Here is a 17,831-nt window from a genome sequence, read left to right as displayed (position 1 = left end):
ACTTGGTTTTGAGAAAGATTTATTTAATAATTATTAGTTACTAGAGGGCCTGTGTCCGCTTCGCTGGTCAACACAATTTAACAACATAAAAGTCAATGTTGCAACATTTTTCAAATATATGGAAGTATAGAAAGATGGTTATTTAACACTTTTCCAGTTTGACTTCTCCACTTGCGCAGCGCAATCCAGCCGTTTCTCTTTTAAACTTTAACGCACTGCAATATCGGTATATAGTCGCCATTGGTCCAATATCTAAATTTTCATTATCACTGAAGTTCGCAGTGGGGTCATATTGGAATGCCAAGCGATTGAATGATGCCAATAATCTCCATGTGCTCATTTGTCTTTCTTCGCATAAGTTTTGTGAATATACTTGTTGCTGGCTTGGATGTCTGCGGCCAATGTTTGCACGTCGTCCTCTAAGCATTTTGGACTATGGACAGAGTGGTGAATTTATCCTCAAATGCACGATCCACATAATTTTCATAGATCAACTTAAATTGAATAAAAATTCTTTTTTTTTTTTTACAATTTCACAGTGAACACAAAAATTGAGTTAAAATGCTATGGGAGCGTGATTGTCAGTGTGATGAGGTAGCAATTCACTTTATATGCGACAATATTGCAATTTTCTTACGGATCCCTAATTTTTTTCAAAATAAATTATAGCCTATTTAACTCCACGATAATATAGCTTTCTATCGGTGAAAGAATTTTTTAGATCGGACCAGTAGTTCAGGAGCCTATTCCCTGCAAACAAACAAACAAACAAACAAACAAACAAACAAACAAACAAATTTTACCTCTTTATAATATTAGTATAGATTAAAGTATGTATATACTTATCGTTTTTCTCTTTTTTTCAACAATTTTTTTGCATTGCGTTAGTTGTACTGTTTTATGTGAGCTCAAACACTTTGATGCCAACGAATCGCGAGATCCATTGAGAATTTTCACTTCGAGTGGTGGCGTGCTGCTGGAAATGCTGAAAACCTCCGTTCTTAATCACAGAACAGAACCGCACCCCCGGAAAGGACCTTTAACATGGCGTAGAGGAAAAGGCTTAAACGGCACAAAGGAAGCAGCCAGCGGAACAGCGGCGAACGAGGGGCATAAATAAAACAGAGAGCTCATTATGCCGTTGACCGCGTTGAGCTTTAAGCGCAAGGATAATGCAAAGCGGCAGTGATGGGGAAATGCATGCGAATGGCGACTTGAATTGCAGGCGCGTAATGTGAGAGTATTAACAATTTACCAAACAATGGCAAAGAGCCATTAATAACACACAACAACATCTCTGCCGTTTAATACACCCACAATCACACAGACACACATTTGTTGTGATTGTGTGTGTGGCCATAAATACAGAATTTCGTTGCGGGAAATTCGTAGAGACTCGCGCGAAATATCATCAAGCTCTGTGGCCTGAAATAAGTTGGTTCAGTCAGATGCGCCAACTCCTTTTTCACCGGAAAAAAATATTTTAAAAAATTGCTTTAAGGACCTTTCACAAAAGAACTGGAACTCCCAGTTTATCTCAAATACAATATTAGATTTTAAAGCTTAGAATGAATGAAATAAAATAATTAAGAACTTTTTTATAATGGAATACTTTCTTAAAACCCTGCTAACCTCATTTTATTAATTTAAAACCAAAAAAGGTTACCCAATAATAATATAATATACATGTATATGTACTTATAATAACAGTGTAGTACATCATTGTCATCTTTTAAAGACAATATCGATGTGACTTTTAAGGGTAAGTATTTGTATGTTGAGTAAATGTTTTTCTTTCGGTGTGATCATGTGTGTCTAAGGACTTCTCTCTCTGTGTATCTGCACTTGTGTCAGTATCTGTATCTGCTCCCGTGTCTCTGTGTGTAATCATGCATATCTTTGCCAGTGGGTTTTCGGTTAGTGCCTTATTTACATTGGCCGGAAGCTGCTGGTTGTGCTTGTTTCCGCTTTTGTCTGCGCGACTTCATCACCATCCATCTCCCCTCTCACTCTGTTCTAGCAGACATCTCTCTCGCACCTTTCGTGCTCCCTTCACTGTGGCAAAGAAGTGGAGCAATGGTCTGGCTCATTAATTTCAACATAACGCGCACATGGCCAACAAATTTTCCCACGTACGCACACCCATAAATTGCACATACACACACAAAAACACACACTCGCATACACATAGTTGGCTCTTTGCTTTCAGCGGTAATTATTTCAAATTAAATGGCGAAAGCACTTTTCAAGCAGGTGCTCCCGAAAGTATGCAGCACATTATTAGCATACGTTAGTGGGGCCTGTACGGGCAAACTTTAATAAGTCGAACAGCATGCTGCAATCAAACTTGCTAAATTACTTTAAAACCAAAAAAAAAAATTCTCAGGATAAGACATCAGATTTTCAATGTTCGAAATCACTTATTTTTGTTCCAATTATCTATATAATTGATTAAATTGACTATATCCTTCAGAGACCAAAAACTTAAAATAATGTAAGAGTTTCCTAAAAATTATTCTTTAAATTTGAATTGAAGTTAAGTTTGTATGTTTAAAAAAAAAAAAGAAAATTATTGATAAAGAAACGTTTATTTTTGAACTAAATCTAATACATTTTATAGTAAATTATAATTAATTCAAGTTATAGAGACCGAACGGTTTGTGTGCTTCCGACATCCTTTGTGTGCGTGACTCCTCTATTTCAGTTCTCTCTCAAGCATGATAGTGCACTTTGATTTCGCTTTGTGGCAGACTCAGCCGAGTTGGATAAAGTTGAAGAGGGCATCTGACTTCTGGACTTTCTTCTCGCCCTCCGACTGTCTGCCTGTCTGTCAGTCGTCTGGCCTCCATCAATTTGGCCTCCGGGCCGCTTTTATTATCCCAATGCGTAGGGAAATGCTGACAAGGCTTGCTTGTCATGTCTGACTCTTAGGCCAAATAATTTTAATAATGCAAAGTAAGATATACACATGTGAAGGTTGTGCCCGGAGCCAAGGCATTCCAGGGTCAAGAGGACCTCGAAAATATTTTCGCATTGTGCATGAATGTAAATACATTTTCGGGGCAGTTAGTCATCCGCTTTCCTCTGAGTTTTGGTGGAGATGAAAGCGAAATACCAAAGGGAAAACGGTGAAGTGGGAAAATGTTGCCGTTGGTCAAGCACATGCAATGCATTTTCCGTGCCGAGCTTATTTAAAGGAATGTAAATAACCAGCTTTACGTACTGATACGTAGTTTCACATTGTATTTTCCCTATTTCACAAAAGGAATTTCGGTTAACATACCTTTTTTCCGTTTTTTCTTTGTTGTTCATTTTTTGCGAGTACCTACTTTTTTGATAAAACGGAAAGCTTTGTCAACCAACTTTGCACTTGGGCAGATCACAAAAACATACTTATTTCATTTTCTCATAACAGAAACAAATATTTTTTAAGCACATAAAAGATCTTTTGTGCATTTTGTAAATTATTAATTGTTACATGCTTAAGGCAATGCATAAATCCACAGAATTTTACATAACGTGCAACTGAACTGGTTGAAGTTGTTAAAATTTGATACAAAAAACTTGAGTAAATGCTTTTAGCTCTGAATAGCAAATAACCTTTTGGAAGTAAAATGAATATTTTATTCTCTGCCTGAAGCTTAAATTCGCTTGATAACTAAGTATAGTTGACATTAGTTTTTGTGAGGATGCTTCAACGGAACACTAGTCAATTAAAAGGCGCACAAAACCCACTCAAACAGTTTTTTATGGAGGCGACCCCCTCGTTTTTATCCTGCACTTTATTTTTAGAACACCGAGGACACTTTATAGTTTTTTCGAGCATTCGACAGGCATGTTGTCGCATGCCTGATACCAAGGACGAGTGGCATGCCGGAGTAGGAGTGGCATATGCAACAAATTTGTAAGGACGCTATTTAATTCCACGTCAGCTGCTTGGATGTCTGCACTGAATGAATGGCTGAAGCCCTCGAGGCCACGCCCCCAAATCCTTAGTTCGAAGGCGTTTTGCCAGAGGACTCATACTTTCACTTCGGCCCGCTTTTATAGGCGCCTCGAAATCCACTTTGTAAGCCATTCCATTGGTAATAAAGGCGAGAGTGAGTGCCGCTAATATAAAATTGAATTTAAATAAATGGAGTTGGGGCCGTAAAAGCCGAAAAGCACCGCGCTTCGATTCTGATTTGATTTGTTTGGCGACGCACGCCCAGCACTTAGGCGCCATTTGATATGCAACAATCTTTGGCGCCAGCCGAAAATCGCTAAATCGAACAGCGGAAAGGAAAGAAAGTGAGGGAAAGTGAGGGAAAGGCGGAACATAATCATCAGCATCATCATTTTCTCCCGAGCTCCCGAGTTTTGGAGTGCGGGAGTTCCGCTCTGTAATAAATCTTGTGAGAATAAATGTAGCCCGAAATCGTGTTAATTTATTCATGCCACGTGCGTTGGCTGTTCCAATGTTCGAATGACGGGGGTGCTGGTGGCAGGCATTGATTAAAAATGCAAAGGACTGCACTGCTCAAACCCTTGATCCTTTGAAGCCGACACCTAAGCACATGCAATGGCTCTGTCTTTTCTCCGAATGTGGCCACATTATGCAAATGCTGTTGACACAAATTCACTGGCTGAACTTGAACCTGCCGTTGCTGTTGCCGCTTTCATTAATTAGTCGACAGCCTGTTAGCCAGCTAATTAAAGAGCCGGCCTACAAATTGGCAGCTTGTGTGTGCCATGTGGGATAGATTTAGGCAATTAGCACTCGTAGCAGTACCTTTGCCATCCCTTCCAAGTCGGCGGGGAGTGGAATTCAACCCGTTCAACCACCCAAAATCCAACCCACCAACCCGGAAATTTTAAACGGGCCAACGGCTTCGTCTAGCGGCAAGATTGTCCTTCTCATCGCGTACCTGCACAAAACATCTGGCTGCGTGTCCTTGTTCGCCTGTCTCCTGTCTCATGTCTCCTGATTGCGTAATTCCAGCTCACAAGTGCCGACAACGGCTGAGAGTCTATTAAAAATGTATTATCAGCGTGATTGCCACCAGATCCTGCTGAAGTGTCGACCTTGTTCCAAGCAAATCCCGTTCGTATCCAAGCGCAGTTGTCTGAGTTTAAATGTTTCAATTAGCCCTGGCGGCACTAAAAATAAATAGTTCGACTCCCCGCTCACCAGATTCTATATCCATGTGGGAAAGCTTCTGTAGAACCTCGTTCTTTGTTAAATACATGTATGAAAGAGTGTAAGTAAAATTTTAAAGAAATTGCTATTCATTCACTACAGTGGAATGCACTTTTTTCTGTTCAACATTTTGGCAGGATGTCCACGTAAGCTTTGGAAATTCATGGAATATAAAAACAGAACACTTTGATTCACCGAGACTTTGCGTAATGTGTGCTACTTCCTCCAGAATGTCTTGTCATTTAAGTTTAGTCTTATCAACATCCGCTCTTTTTGGTTATTCTTCTTTGTCATAGGAACTGATAATAATCTAAAGATTGGTAGGTCAAAATTCAACTTGCCAATACATGAAATTTAACATTAAGAATTACTCATCAAAGATGGCTCTTGCTGGGTTATAAATTCCAGGCCCTCGGCAGTAGAGCTATCATTTCGGTTTGGTACAGTATTCCATCAAGACCCTCTACAATGAATTCCTCAATTTCTTTGATGTAAGTAGTACTGTCGTTTTATAATTATTTAGAATATGTTGTTCATTGTTACTTTTGTCACAGCTGCTTTGCGCTGCTCCTGGTTAGTCCTTTGTGCTTCGGGTACAGTGACCAACAACGGGAGGCCGATAGACTTAAAGTTGAGGAAATCATGCGCACTTCTCTGGACGCCGAAACCAAAATCAGTAGGACCGAGGACTTGCTGGATATTTATTACCGCTTGGCTCCCAGCTTGTCGCCTGCGGAAAGGCAGAAAATTGACTCCTTTATTATGGATCACGCCGATGTTATATCAATCGACGAAGTTCCCAGTCAAGGCGGTCTAAAGACCAAGATCGGTAAGAAGATCCTGTATGGAGCTGGAGAGGCCGCGGCAACTGGGTTCTTCGAAGAACTAGGGGGCTTTGTGGCTAACTTATTCAAAAGTTGGTTTGGCTAAACAAAATTGTTTTCTTGTTTGAATTGTTCAAAGTTTTCCACCGATGATACCAAAAAATAAACTGTATTCGAAGAGATTAAACACTCTATTCATATTTCTTAAATAACCTTTATAACTGGAGAAAGTAAGTATTTATATTTCGTTATCTTTCAACTGTATGTGGCTTTATTCAAACTGGACACTAAGAAGTCTATATCTTCCCAAAATAAAATAAAAACTATTTGGGCTTTATGTCATAACGCTGCCGCAATGACCAAACCAGAATGTAGGTATAATTATTTTAAAGTAATAATAATAATAATTTGGGGTTTGAACCCCAAAACCCAAAACCTTTTTCACCTTAATGGCTATACATTTTAAAAAACATATTGATCAAGACCCGCTTCATTCATTATGAGTTGCCATCATTCGCAACAGCCTATTTACCAACCTCAAAGGAAGACGGCTGTACAACGCTATGATAACCCCAAGAAACAATCTTGACCTTATTTCTCCAGGTAAGCCTACATATTGGCCAACAGATCCTTATAAGAAGCCTGACCTGATGGATTTTGCCGTCACAAGAAGAGTGCCTAGAGGTCAAGTTCATGTGGAACACTTAACAGATCTTTTATCGGATCACTCGCCCATTTTAATTTTTCTCTACGACCATCCGCAGCTTTCAAAACGAACACATCTTCTAACTTCCAGTAAAACAGATTGGTGGCTTCCCAAACATGTACCAAAAAGAAGAGATCGCCTTTACACGCACAGGAACAGGAAGTATGGCTCCGAGCTATCGGGGAGCGCATGCGTTAATAACCTAGAAGTGATCCAGAGAGCCCCATCAATCAATCAATGAAAACATTCACAGAGATTTAAAAGTGGGATCTGTTAAAGAGGAGATCGACGAAGTAGAAGTAAAGTATACGATCGTGCTACAGGCTCATCCAAATAGGCTGGCGCGGTATTTAACGGGGAGCACTAGCCACACACGACTCCGGCGGAGAGATCTCCCCACCCAGCAACAATAGCTGGGACCGTTATTCCAAAAAAACTTAATTTTAATTAGTTAATTATATGTATTAGGCTAAGATTTGAATACCTGCCGTTAGTCTCGTTGAGGGAAGGTTTGATTAATAAATACTGTTAAAAAAAAGTGTATTATATCTCTGATAGGTCTACATTTTTTTTGTATTAATTTTGGATTAAACACGAAACTTTTTTAATCTTTCCAGTTAAAATGATTATTAACGTACGCATGTCAATTGAACTTATTCTTTTATATAAATTGTAACGTAACGAAACGTAACGTAAGCTTTAGAAATTAATGGAATATAAAAATAGAACATTTTGATTCATCGAGACTTTGTGCTACTTCCTCCAGAATGTCTTGTCATTTAAGTTTAGCCTTATCAACATCCGCTCTTTTTGGTTATTCTTCTTTGTCATAGGAATTGATAATAATCTAAAGATTGGTAGGTCAAAATTCAACTTGCCAATACATGAAATTTAGCATTAAGAATTACTTATCAAAGACGGCTCTTGCTGGGTTATAAATTCCGGGCTCTCGGCAATAGAGTTATCATTTCGGTTTGGTCCAGTGTTCCATCAAGACCCACTACAATGAATTCCTCAATTTCTTTGATGTAAGTAGTACTGCCGTTTTATAATTATTTAGAATATGCTGTTAATTTTTACTTCTGTCACAGCTGCTTTGCGCTGCTCCTGGTTAGTCCTTTGTGCTTCGGGTACAGTGACCAACAACGGGAGGCCGATAGACTTAAAGTTGAGGAAATCATGCGCACTTCTCGGGACGCCTAAACCAAAATCCATAGTACCCAGGATTTGCCGGATATTTATTACCGCTTGGCTCCCTGCTTGTCTCCTGAAGAATGGGAGAAAATCAACGATTTTGTTAATATGAACACCGACACTATATCATTCGACGAAGTTCCGATGCAAGGCGGAGGGATCCCTGAACCTGTACGGTACATGGCAACTGGATTCTTCGAAGAACTTGGAAGCCTGATTGCTGAAGCAATCTCTAGTTGCTTTGGCTAAACAAATTTGTTCATTTGTTTGAATTGTTTGAATGTTGAATTGTTATTGAACAAACAGAATACAATGCTCTGACTTTTTAATAACCGTTTATAACTGGAGAAACTAAGGATTTTTATTTTGTTAACTTTCAAATGTATGTGGCTTTATTCAAACTGTATTTATGGATGAAGACTCAGTTAAGTACGTTGCTTTTACAACCCCGTTAGGACAGTATGAATGGCTCAAAATGCCGTTTGGGCCAAGAAATGCTCCAGCAGTGTTTCAAAGATTTGTGAATAAAGTGTTTGCAGATATGATAAAGTCGGGAGAACTATTGGTGTACATGGAATATATCTTAATAGCAACAGAGAGCAGTACCAGACATATGAAAATATTAGAGGAGGTGTTTAAAAGATTGGTAGCGAAGAATTTGGAGTTGAGGCTAGATAAAAGATAGAGAGTTTAAATTTTGGATTAGAAGAACTTGAGTGCTTTGAATTATTAAAGAAGAATCTTTTAGAAGGTCCAGGCTTTGCCTTATATAACCCTGCTGACGAGACTGAATTGCACTGTGATGCTAGCTGCTTAGGATTTAGAGCAATTTTGCTGCAACGGAAAGCTAATGGAAAGTTACATCCGGTCTTTAATTTTTCAAAACGAACGACAGAAGCTGAGTTCATGTACGAGAGTTTTAAGCTAGAGATGTTGGCTACAGCATTGCAACGTTTTAGAATATATCTTAAAGGTATACATTTTAAGCTAGTAACAGATTGCAATGCATTAACATTGGCTTTAAATAAAAAAATATGAAGTCCAGCAATTGATAGATGGGTCCTTACTCTACAGAACTACGATTATATTCCAGAACACAGACCAGGGAAGAGGATGCAGCATGTAGATGCAGTAAGCAGGTGTGTAGAGGGATTAGCCACAGATACTAACACTTTTGAAGAAAATTTAATAATTTGTCAAAGTAAAGATTAAAAAAAAAAAAATTAGAGATAGTTTGCAACAGTCTGAGCAAAAACATTTTGAAATGAGAAATGGAGTAATTTATTGGATGATAGATAATGGTAGCTTCTTATTGACTGTACCGGAGGAAATGGAAGGACATGTACTGTACAAATATCATGATGAATTAGGACATATTGGAGTAAATAAAATGATCGAAATAATATTGAAAAGTTATTGGTTTTCTCACATGAAAAATAAAGCTAAACGTCATGTGGACAACTGTCTTAAATGTATTGCATACTCAGCAAAGATTGCAAAGGAAGAGGGTTTCTTAAATAATATACCAAAAGAGACTAAGCTTTTTGAAGTAGTCCATGCTGATCATTATGGTCCTGTAGACAAGGGTATACCTAACAAGCATATTTTTGTGGTGATCGAAGGTTTCACGAAGTTTGTCCTTTTTGTGTCCAACCAAAACAACAAGTACAAAAGAGGTGATTATAGCACTGGAAGATTATTTTAGGGCATATAGTAGACCAAAGTGCATTGTGATTTTGAAAAGTTTCTAGAACAAAATGAAGTCAAACATGTTAAAATTGCCTCAGGATCTCTTCAAGCAAATGGTCAAATGGAGAGAGTAAATCGTATATTGGGGCCAATGATCGCAAAACTAGTAAATTCAGAGAAAGGGTTACATCGAGATATGGTATTAGAACATGTAGAGTATGCACTTAATAATACAGTTCAAAGGTCAATAAAACAGCACCCAAGCAAAATGTTATTGGGAGCAACGCAAAGAGGTAAAGAAATAGACAAATTAAAAGAGAAATTAAAAGAACTGTATGGAGTAACAGAAGATGGAAATGGTGCGCTAGAGCACACCAAGACAAATTACAAGAATATAATAAAAAAGTTGTGGAGGAAAAGTGAAAAGAACCACATAAGTATGAAGAAGGAGATTTAGTGATGATTAAAAACTTTGACAATATTGTAGGTATATGTAAAAAACTTGTACCAAAATATAAGGGGCCATATAAAGTAAGTAAGATTTTGAAACATGATAGAAGATTTTGAAACATTAGAAGACATAGACAATTTCCAACAGTTAAGGATACTATATAAAGGAGTGTGGTCAGTGGCCAAAATGAAGCCATGTTTAAGGACAGAGACACATGAAGAAGATGATGTTAGAGTTTAGAAGCACTCCAGTCAGGATATGCCGAGTTATAGCAGATAAATAGTATACATATATGTACATACAAATAGATATTATATAAGTACCTATACATCACACATTTGTAAATACACACAATATAATTATCTATAAGCATAGGAACTAAATTATCTATAAATTATCTCTAAGCTTTCTCAACTATGACTATCTATGATTCATCGAGAGTTGAGATAATGTGTGCTACTTCCTCTGAAATGTCTTGTCATTTGAGTTTAGCCTTATCATCATCCCCTCTTTCTGGTTAAATGGTTAAAATAAACTAAAGAATACAATTCAGGGAAACTCCGATAGCAAACACATGGAACTTGAGATTCTGTGAATTTACTTAACAAAGACAGCTCTCGCTGGGTTATAAATTCCGGAATCTCAGCAGTGGAGTTATCATTTCAGTTTGGTCCAGTGTTCCATCAAGACCCACTACAATGAACTCCTCAATTTCTTTGATGTAAGTAGTACTGCCATTTTATAATTATTAGGAATATGCTGTTAATTTTTACTTCTGTCACAGCTGCTTTGCGCTGCTCCTGGTTAGTCCTTTGTGCTTCGGGTACAGTAACCAACAACGGGAGGCCGATAGACTTAAAGTTGAGGAAATCATGCGCACTTCTCTGGACGCCGAAACCAAAATCAGTCGGACCCAGGATTTGCTGGATATTTATTACCGCTTGGCTCCCAGCTTGTCGCCTACGGAAAGGCAGAAAATTGACAACTTTATTAACCAGCACGCCGATGATGTATTAATCGACGGAGTTCCGAGCCAAGGCGGTAAAAAGAGAAGGATTCCTATAGATATCATTGCTAAGCCTGCAAAGGACGCAGCAACTGGGTTCTTCGAAGAACTAGGAAGCCAGATTGCTCAAGCACTCTCTAGTTGGTTTGGCTAAACAAATTTGTTTATTTGTTTGAATTGTTTGAATGATACCCAAAAATAAATTGTGTTCATAGAGTGTACAACTGTTATTGAACAAATTCAGAATAAAATGTTTTGACTTTTTAATAACCGTTTATAACTGGAGAAACTAAGGATTTCTATTTTGTTATCTTTCAAATGTATGTGGCTTTATTCAAACTGGTCACAAAAAAGTCAATATTTTCTCGAATTTAATTAAAAACTGTTTTGCCTTTATGATTGTTTTCTATAACGAATATTAATATATTAATTTTTTATTAAACCACAAGCTTTTTAATCTCTCCAGTCAAAATGATTTTTAACGTACGCATGTTAATTTAACTTATTCTTTTATATTAATTGTACATTATATTGATTTCATATGGTTGATTTGTATAAATTGATTTAAACACGAATTCACAGGTACTTTGAACGATAAGGGTGCTATTTTTACATATTGTGCACACTTTTCTATTAAACTCTAACCTAATATATTGTAACGAAACTTAGCTGCCCTGTCGAGGTTTCCAAGTTCGCCACTGTCAGCCGAGCGGATACTGTTTAATAGGTGGGGGTCAGCCCACGTTATGCCAACGCCATTCAAACAACCAAGCAAGAGTTCTTAAGATTTGTATATGGTTTTTATTACCCGCTTAAGGGGACGTTCTCTTTGTTTTGGATCAAAAAATCGATTTTTTTTTTTTTTGTAAAAATTTAAAGCCACATATCTTTAGAATATGTGTGTGAAAGGACATTTCGATACGACGCGTATTTCTTGAGCTAGAGCGTGTCAAACATACCCATTTATACCATGTATACCAGCGTTGCCAGTTTTTTTTTTTGGCAAGTCGGGACTTAGGAATTTTTTTAGTGAAAAAAGCGGGACTCTTACGTCGAAAGCGGGACATAATAAAAAACATATATAACCAGAAGTTTTTAAAATATTTACTGCTTCACTGCACTAAAACAAATGGTAATCGTTATTCTTTCGTTGATAATCGTACGTTTTCGTGACACAGAAAATTATAAGCAAATGAAAATAAGGAAAGAGCGAAGAGAAAGAGAGGAAGTCGCAGTCGCACGCGCCTCTCTTACTCCTGAGCGCTTCATCAGCCCGCACGTTCGAATTATCATTAAAAAGCGGGACTGAACCTGTCCCGCGCGGGACATTTAATTTTAATTTAAAAATCGGGACGTCCCGCCAAAATCGGGACGTCTGGCAACGCTGATGTATACCCAAGAAAGTTATCTTTAAACGCGTTTTTCTCGAAACCATGTTTTTCAACAAAATTACGCGTCCACAGCTTCATCCTGTGAACCGATTTGCTTCATGTAAATTTTTTATGAAAGTAGATGCTTTTCTTTAGGGCACTAACCTACTCCGGAAAAAAACAATAATTTATTTATAATTTTTCAACGTGGTTTAACTGAAAAAAAATGTACGAAAATCGAACTTTAAAATTCAAGCGTTCATTACGCGGTCAATTTATGGCTGCAATTTGATGCCACTAGGTTAGTGCCTCGCACAAGTATATTAACTTTACCTAATGGTAACAATTTTCTATTTCTGTTGACTACAAGAGGCTGCAGGCTCGTAATTTTGGGACGATGTTTGCCGCGCGGAGGCAGATGAAAGCCGCCATTTTGCAGCCGCCATTTTGAATTTCACCATCAAATAAATTTAAAAAAAATCCTGAATAATAAACGAATTCAAAAAGCAAAACCCGAAGTTCGTACGCCTTTTCATTATCCCACAAAAAATTAACGAACTTTGCCTTCATTTCGACCAAAACAAAGAGAACGTCCCCTTAATGACACAAGCATGCAACCTGGCAGAAAACCGGAAGAAGAGAGAGAGAGAGAAGATCGATCAGTGTGATCGCTATCTTCCCAAACTTTTTGGCAGGCTTTTTACAGGTCCTAGAGTGACCGGTCGTTGGCCTGTCCTAGGGTTGCCAGATGTCAGCTTTGGTACTGGTCACCTGGTCAAGTCATTTGAAACCAACTTTCGTTACATTACCCCCCTCTTAGACTCGAGTCTCCTGGCCGAGTGTTCGATCGATGATACTTGACCAGGCGGTTGACGTGGACGGTCTTGGTAGAACGCTTGCCAGGTAGACGGACCTCATAAACCAGATCGGAATGTCGTCGTATTACAGTAGCGGGGCCAATCCAGTCAGACTGTAGTTTCGGGCACCGCCCGACTTTTCGAGTGGGAGCGTAGAGCCAAACATCCTCACCAGCTTCAAATTCGACCGGATGTGATCGGAGATCGTAGCGGGTTTTGTTTACCTTGGCCGCGGCTAGAAGCTGTACTCGGGCGGCCTGGTGTGTCTTCCGAAGGTTCTCCTGTAGCCGCTCTACGTATTCGGGGTAGCTTTGGGAGCTAGGAGACGGGTGCCCGTATATCAGTTCGGCCGGTAGGCGTAACTCACGCCCCAGCATTAATAGTCCGGGTGAGAATCCAGTGGCTTCATGCGGAGCTGAGCGATAAGCCCACAGGGCTAACGGTAGGAGTTGGTCCCAATCCCGCTGATCGGCTGCTACGAATTTTGCTAGATAGTCCAGCAGGGTTCGGTTGAACCTTTCGACCATGCCATCGGACTGAGGGTGAAGCGGGGTCGTTCGGGTCTTTTCCACATCAAGAAGGCGCATGCAGGATTGAAATACCGCGGACTCAAAATTGCGGCCCTGATCCGAGTGTAGTACAAATGGCACTCCATAGCGGCAGAAAACTTCTTGCACAAGGGCCTTGGCTACGGTTTCAGCCGTCTGATCAGGAAGGGCGATGCATTCGGGCCATTTGGTGAAGTAACACATCACTACGGCAATGTACCTGTTGCCAAGCGAGGTGGTAGGCAAAGGCCCCAGAATGTCGATCGCTAGCCGTTCGAAGGGGGCGCCAATGGAGCTTGGTTGCAGCTGTCCCACCGTTCGTCTAGATGGTCCTTTCCTCGCGTTGCACTTGAGGCAGCGTGCACACCAGATGGCTACGTCGGCTGATTGACCGATCCAGAAGTACCGTTTCTTTACTTTGGCAGTCGTCTTCTTGACTCCAAAGTGGCCTCCAGTAGGCGCATTGTGAGCGTGGCGTAGGGTTTCCTCCCGCAATGATTGCGGTACTAGGGCCACTTGCTCACCAGTCTTGATCCGGGTTTTTATAACGCCGTCTTCCAAGTGAAGGTTTTCGAATGAATGCCAGTAAGCTTTGATGTCGGGGCTTTCGCCCCAAATCTGGGATTTGAGGGGTCGTTTTCCATTTTCCAACCATGATAGGACCACGGCTAAAGTTGGGTCCTGTCGTTGAAGTTGGGCATAATCGACAGCTTCGATTTGCATGAAGAGGACTCCTGGTCTGTCGGACTGCTCAGCTTTTTCGCACACCCTGCATTCACCACAGGGTCGGCGTGAAAGAGCGTCAGCGTTTCCATGATGTTTACCACTTCGGTGTTGAATGTCCATATGGTACTGCTGTAAACGCTCGATCCAGCGAGCTAGTTGGCCTTCCGGTTCCTTAAAATTGAACAGCCAGCGGAGCGATGCATGGTCCGTCCGCAAGACAAACTTTCGTCCGTACAGATAATGATGAAAATGTTTGGTGGAGAGAACGGCGGCTAGCAATTCTCTTCTGGTGACGCAATAGTTGCGCTCTGCTGCGTTAAATGTTTTGCTGTAGTATTCCAAAACTCGCTCCTGACCTTCCTGACATTGGCTGAGTACAGCTCCAGCGCCGTGATTGGATGCGTCAGTGTCGAGAACGAACAGGCCATTGGGATCTGGAAAAGTGAGTACTGGTGACGATGTCAGCTTTACCTTAAGCAGGCCAAATGCATCCTGAGCCTCGGTGGACCACGTGAAGGGGCGGCGGGCCTCGGTTAACTCATGCAGCGGCCGGGCTATTGTCGCAAAAGCTGGGATGAACTTGCGGTAGTACGAGCACAATCCCACGAATGATCGTACCTCTTTCTGGTTGCGGGGCGGTGGCCAATCGACTACTTTTTGAATTTTCTCGGGGCATGCCTTCAATCCGTTGTGGCTCACAATGTGACCGAGGTAGTTCACTTCGGGGCGGAAGAAAGCACATTTACGTGGACTCAACTTGAGGCCGGCGGTTGCCAATCGGTCGAATACTTGGTCCAAATGAACAAGGTGCTCCTCGGCCGTGCGGGAGTGCACGATTATGTCGTCCAAGTACACCAGTGTCGACTTCCAAGAGAGACCGGAAAATAGGCCGTCCATCAAGCGCTCGAAGGTTGCGGGCGCGTTTGTCAAACCGAATGGCATAACATTGAATTCGAACAACCCCACGTCACAAGTGAATGCAGTTTTGGGGCGTGATTCCTCGTCCATTTCTACTTGCCAATATCCACTTTGTAGATCCATAGTAGAAAACCAACGGGCGCCATGCAAGGTAGTCAGGATGTCGTCCATTTTTGGCAACGGGTACGAATCTTTCACCGTGACGTCGTTCAGACGGCGATAATCCACGCAGAATCTGGTGGATCCATCCTTTTTTTTAACTAGGACTACGGGCGATGCCCATGGGCTGGTGGAGGAACGGATCACGTCTCTTGACTGCATATCAGCGATTAACTGTTCCACCTCCGATTTCCGGGAAAGTGGAACCCGACGTGGTGGTTGCTTAATAGGCCGGGCCTGGCCGGTGTCGATGGTGTGATGGGCAAGGTTAGTTCGCCCCATATCATCGTCCCTTTGGGCAAACACGGTCTTGTAGCGTTGGAGTAGTTTCTGCCAGTCCACGTGAAGGTTTGTCGGTAAGTCTGGCGGTAGTGCCAGCGACGTCCAATTCGTACTGTCGGGCTTCAGCGACTTTGGCGCGACCGGCAGTACTTCGGCTGGTTCCACTTGGCCCAAAATGGTGAAGATTGGTAATCGGCACTCCCTGGAACTCGGGTTCAGCAGGTGCAGAATGGTAGAGTTCTCCGTATTGCTCACCACCGTACTGCCCAAGATTACCTCAGTAGGCAACTGGGAGAAGGCACCACGCTCCAAGACTGCCACGGGACATCTATCCCGTGATAGGCAGCTGACTTTCAGAAAGGTGTTGCTGTAAGGCGGAATTCTGGTGGCGACTGTGGAGTACAGTAGGCTTGGCAGCGTCTCACTTGGGGGGTGTAGAGGGATCGCACCCCACGGAAATTTGAGGTGTAGCGCTTTTAGATCCACGGATGCCTGTTGACGCAACAGAAAATCGATGCCCATAAGGCTCGGGGTGTTGCCCTCCACCAAGAGGAATTCGTGTTGTAAGGGTCGGCCAGCTATAACCAGACTGGCTAACACCCGGGCTGTGGCGATGAACTGTTCTGCAGACGGACCTTGTAGAACAACGTGGCACGGGGTGGTGGTTAACCGTTCCTGAACGTCTCCACGGTTGAGGAGGGAGACGGAGGCGCCAGTGTCTACGATCAGTCGGACTGGGGTCTTCTGTAAGAAGATAAAACAGTGTAAATGCTGACCACTACGTGAACTGCAGGTATACGTAGCTTTAGTGGGCAAGGCGTTGAGCTCCTGTTGGATATAGGCCGGTGGCGCAGGGTCAACTTCCTCGGATGTCGGGTCAGCAAACAAACGGGCCAAAACGGACTCAGGTTCTTCAAGGGCTGTGAAGCGTTCGGCAGTTTGTTGAGATTTCGGGGGCCGGGCGAGTGCATGGGTCGCAGAGGCGACAACTCGATCTTCCGGCAGTAGTTTCGTTTCGAAACGCTTAAGCGGCGGCGTCAAAGCGCATTCGCTGAGCGGCGGCTCTTGGAACAGCAGGGCACGGGCGGCGTCGACTTCCTCTGAAGGAGCGGCAGGTGCGGCAATGAACTGTTCGGTGGTTTGTTGAGATTTTGGGGGCCAGGCGAGTACATTGTTCGCGGGGGCGACAAGTCCAGCTTCTGACAGGGGTTTCGCTTCAACACACTTAAGCGGCGGCGTCAAAGCGTATTCGCTGAGCGGCGGCTCCTCAAACAGCAGGGCACGGGCGGCGTCGACTTCCTCTGAAGGAGCGGCTGGTGCGGCAGTCAACTGTTCGGTGGTTGTTAGCTTTACCGGGGGACCTTCTCGTGCGTAGTCTCCAGTTGCCAATACTTTGGGTGGCGGCGAAGTAGCGTAGGCCAAGGTAGGCCGTGATCCATTGGCACTCTCTCCGGGCGGCGGCATTACTGGCGCTGGGGGCAGGACGGCTTCGACTCTCGTAGGAGGAAGGCTCTGTCGGGCAATAAGCTGCTCGGTAAGCGGCGGTCTCGCGGTGAGGTGCGGCAAGGGGCCACGGGCCATGGGCTCGTGTTCACTCGTCCAAATTGAGGCTACAGGTGGGCTACGTTCCTTTGGCGTCCAAGGGTAAAACTCGTCTTCGACATTGGTAGGCGCCAGAGCAGGAAAAGGTTTGGTGGGGCTGTCGGCATTGTTTGCCAACCTCCGCCCCGAGAGGCTGGCGGCATTTAGTTTCCCGCTAGAGTAGCAGGATGGGGAGATGACTCTGGACTGGCACGCGTGTTGCGGCGTGCGCCTCGGCCACCTCTCCTTGGCGTTGACAGTTGAGTTTCAGCAGTTATGGCGGAGATATTCATTACGGTACCGCCTGGGCGACGACGGCATTGTGCCTCTATGCGAACGGC

At 42.3% G+C, this 17,831-nt stretch overlaps 2 protein-coding genes and 1 pseudogene across 2 annotated transcripts; all 3 read left to right on the top strand.

Moving 5' to 3' along the window:
* The first annotated feature begins 5,628 nt into the window (after positions 1-5,628).
* On the top strand, positions 5,629-6,109 carry LOC108093284 (protein Turandot C-like). Its single transcript, XM_017193262.1, has 2 exons — positions 5,629-5,670; positions 5,734-6,109. The coding sequence occupies exons 1-2, from the start codon at positions 5,648-5,650 to the stop codon at positions 6,107-6,109; spliced, it is 399 nt and encodes a 132-aa protein (XP_017048751.1). The 5' UTR covers positions 5,629-5,647.
* Positions 6,110-7,714: 1,605 nt separating this feature from the next.
* Positions 7,715-8,152, top strand: LOC108093283 (annotated as a pseudogene).
* Positions 8,153-10,716: 2,564 nt separating this feature from the next.
* On the top strand, positions 10,717-11,203 carry LOC108093282 (protein Turandot A-like). The gene is made up of 2 exons (XM_017193261.1): positions 10,717-10,764; positions 10,828-11,203. The coding sequence occupies exons 1-2, from the start codon at positions 10,742-10,744 to the stop codon at positions 11,201-11,203; spliced, it is 399 nt and encodes a 132-aa protein (XP_017048750.1). The 5' UTR covers positions 10,717-10,741.
* Positions 11,204-17,831: the final 6,628 nt, after the last annotated feature.

Source organism: Drosophila ficusphila, unplaced genomic scaffold (genome assembly GCF_018152265.1).
Source record: "Drosophila ficusphila isolate 14025-0441.05 unplaced genomic scaffold, ASM1815226v1 contig_791, whole genome shotgun sequence".
Lineage (NCBI taxonomy): Eukaryota > Metazoa > Arthropoda > Insecta > Diptera > Drosophilidae > Drosophila > Drosophila ficusphila.
Note: the sequence above shows the minus strand (reverse complement) of the source record. Positions and strands in the feature narration are given on the sequence as shown.